This window comes from Ursus maritimus, unplaced genomic scaffold, assembly GCF_017311325.1.
Source record: "Ursus maritimus isolate PB19 unplaced genomic scaffold, ASM1731132v1 scaffold_4, whole genome shotgun sequence".
Taxonomy (NCBI): domain Eukaryota; kingdom Metazoa; phylum Chordata; class Mammalia; order Carnivora; family Ursidae; genus Ursus; species Ursus maritimus.
In genome coordinates, this window is record NW_024426552.1 from 1754621 (window position 1) to 1757800 (window position 3180).

The 3180-nt window shown below is 57.2% G+C and overlaps 1 protein-coding gene across 3 annotated transcripts in view; it reads left to right on the forward strand.

Moving 5' to 3' along the window:
• UBE2G2 (ubiquitin conjugating enzyme E2 G2) overlaps nucleotides 1–2725 on the forward strand; it is a 37339-nt gene extending 34614 nt beyond the window's left edge. For all 3 annotated transcript variants that reach the window (XM_040621817.1, XM_040621818.1, XM_040621819.1), the window contains exon 6: nucleotides 1069–2725. In XM_040621817.1, coding sequence (XP_040477751.1) covers nucleotides 1069–1181 — 113 coding nt within the window. In that variant the 3' untranslated portion in view covers nucleotides 1182–2725. The remainder of the gene's footprint in view (nucleotides 1–1068) is intronic.
• The last annotated feature ends 455 nt before the right edge of the window (nucleotides 2726–3180 follow it).

Genomic DNA, 3180 nt, shown 5'->3' on the forward strand with positions numbered 1-3180 from the left:
CCCCCCCCCCCCCCCGCCCCCCAAGCTCAGCTGCAGCCAGCCTCCCTGCTCGGCACCCTCCATCCTGGCCTGCTTTAAGAGGCTGCAGCCCTTAGTCCTCTGTGAGCCGTCTGGGCCTGGGGGTTTCTGCTGTCACAGGTGCTGGGTAGGGAGCAGGACTGGCTCTGTCCGTGCTCGTGTGCTCCCTGCAGTCGGGCCTGCTCAGGGGTCTGAGCACACACCCTCCTTGAGGCCTGCAGGACCCCCAGTCCGCTGCCTCCTGCTCTGCGGTTGCCCACTTTGTAGCACTGAGTTTGAAAGGATGCACGTGTGGATGCTTCTGGTCTGTAGGCGCGCTAGATGGTGTGCCCTCTGCACACCAGTGCCCTGCACTAGGCCTCACGCACCGACCTGCCAGGGAAGGGTTTGTTGAATAAATGGGAGGGCAGAAGTCATCTTGGTTGGAGGAGCAGAGACGTACGTGGTGGCCTTGAGGAAGCGAGGCTGGGGCATGAGGGAACGGCCAGGGTCCTGCTTGTGGCCGTGCTGGCCTCTTGGCTGCCTGTCCTGCTCTGACCCACCACTTCCCGGTGTTCTGGCTCCCTGCCCCGCAGGCCCCAGCTGCCTCTGTGTGTGTGTGTATCCTGATTGGTCTGGAGCACCTGCTGGCATCAGGTGTGCCCCGGAGCCAGACACTGACCTCACCTTGTCCTCTGGCAGGAGCTGGGTGGGCAGCTGGAGGGAGGAGTGGGGCCATAGGGGGAGCCAGTGGGTTGTCTGTAGCTCACTGTCCAGTGGGGGCCCATGGTTTCCAGAGCGAGGTAGAATGTCTTCAAGACACTTGGCAGGTAGGGATCATGAGCATGGGTCTTTGTGCCACATGTGCGTGACGTCCCTGACTTGACGCTGCCTCTCGGTCTGTCTCTCGGAGAGCTGACTTCCTTCCCTAGCGTTTCACAGACACCAGTGTCTCCTGTTTGTTTCTGGGACACAGCTCCGGAAAGAGGGTTTCAGGTGCACTGGAAGACCTCACAAGGCCCTTGCTTTCCAGGGGCCCTTTCACAGGGAGTGCGTCTCCTTCTCTTTCAGAGCCCAACGATGAGAGTGGCGCTAACGTGGATGCTTCCAAAATGTGGCGGGATGACCGGGAGCAGTTCTGCAGGGTGGCCAGGCAGCTGGCGCAGAAGTCCCTAGGGCTCTGAGGCCCGCCCTTGCACGCACGAGGACACGGCACTCAGTCGCGGCCGGGGTTTCTCTGCTGAAGGCGTAGTGACAGGGACACTCTGTGCTGGTACCAAAAAAGGCAAGCTTGCAGAACCACAGATCTGTTTTTTCCCCTATCTTTCCCGCTCCAAACAGGCTTCTCTTCTGAAATTATGATGTATGTAGGATAATGACAGCCGGATGCAGTTTTATGGTGTTCCTGGCAGGGCGGTTCAGGGAGATGGTGAGAGCTGTCCCCACCACCTCTCCCGGCCAGAGCGCCCACACACCACACCGCCAGCGGCTTCCCTCTGTCGCGGTCGGTGGGGGCGTGTGTATGCCACACTCCCGGGGGCCAGAACCAGTCATGCTCCTTCTGAAGAAACAGGGCCTCGCAGCCGGAGCAGAGGCTGGGTGGGACGGCTCTGTGGGCCCCAGGACAGGGACATAACTTTGTTTCTGTGCTTTGTAGTACTTCAGACGTGTTTCCTTATAATCTCGTTACATCTTTTTTGTTGTGTATTACAGACTATCATACTTAGAGATACTTTCAGGAAATAAATACTTTTTAAAAAATATGGATTAATGAGAAATGGGGTGTGTGAAAGAGAGGTTTACTGCTGGTTGTAAAGACTGACACTTTCTTCCGGTCATATTTAGCCAAGATTTATACTTGTGTCCTCGTTGACTTGCGCATCCCTAGGGCAGGAACACGTGGATCCAGCTAAACACTGGGAGCTCTGAGCTGCTGTGCGTGTGGCCGCAGCCGGAGTGTGAACCACTGAGACAGAGTTCACCCTCGTGAGTGCAGAGCGCACAGGCGTGCCTTATCCCTGACCTTGCGTGGCGACCGAGGCAGCGGGGGACGCAGGGCACTTAGTTGCAGTCTGTGGTTTTGCCGTAGTCCCGAAGCTCGCCAGCCTGGGTGGCTCGGCAGCACAGCACCAGGGTCTCCGTTGTCAGCAATAACAGATCTGTTGCACGCAGAATCTAGTATCTGGCCTGTTTCAGACAGGTTAAATTTAAGTAGGACTTTCTATTTTTGAAATGAGGGACCGTCTGTAAGACGTACAGGAGGCCCTACTCTCCACTGCCCTTTCCCTGTTTCGGACGCAGGAGTCCGTCTTGCTGAAAGCTGACGTGTACTTCCGTGGTGTTGACAAGTGTTGGTGGAAGGGGCTCCATCCATGCTGGACTTCTGTTAGGAAACCAGATTCTTTCTCTCTCAAGGGAACCATTTTGAAGTTGACATTCAGTACAAGAACTTGTGTTTGGAATGGCGTCCGGAAAGGAGAGGTGTCGTACCCGCATAGTATTTGCAGGCCTCTCCACCCAAAGGGAAGGAGTGGCTTGTGGGGGGATGTGGCGTGCGGGGTCCGCAGGGCTTCCATGAAATCTGGAGGAGGAAGAGAGGCAGTCTCTTTGCAAACAAAGTATTTTTATTCACTTGTATTTATTAAATGGAAACAAAGAATCTCATGTCCTTACTCTTTGGTGGAGTTTAATTACTATGTTAAAAATAAAGTTCTCTATTTTCCCCCTAGTCTGCGTTGTATTTTTCCTTGTTGAATCTTATGTAATGCTACAAGAACCCAAGGGCTGGTTGCACCAGGCGGCGGCGGAGGCCCCCTGGCGCAGTGTCTGCTTCAGAAAGCTGCTCTCCCCAGTCCTGTGCTCGGCCCGCGGCGCCCTCTCCCCGAGCGGCCCGTGCTGCCAGCCGCGCCTGTACCGTGGGCCGCGGGGGGGAAGCCGGCGCGACGTCGAGGCCACACGGTTCTGCAGACGCGGGAAGGCAGGCGACTCCACCAGACTCGGGAACCCGACTCTGATGCTGGCTCTTCGCCGGGAGCGTGAGGGGGCGCGCGTGCCTCTGTGGTGACCTGTGATTGGCGTGTTTCCGCTCCAGGTGCTTTTCCAGGAGCCGCCTCATGGGCGCTTTGAGGACCGGCCGTGCCCTGCACAGGTTGAGGAGTCGGAGCCCTGCCATCGGCCCCCCCC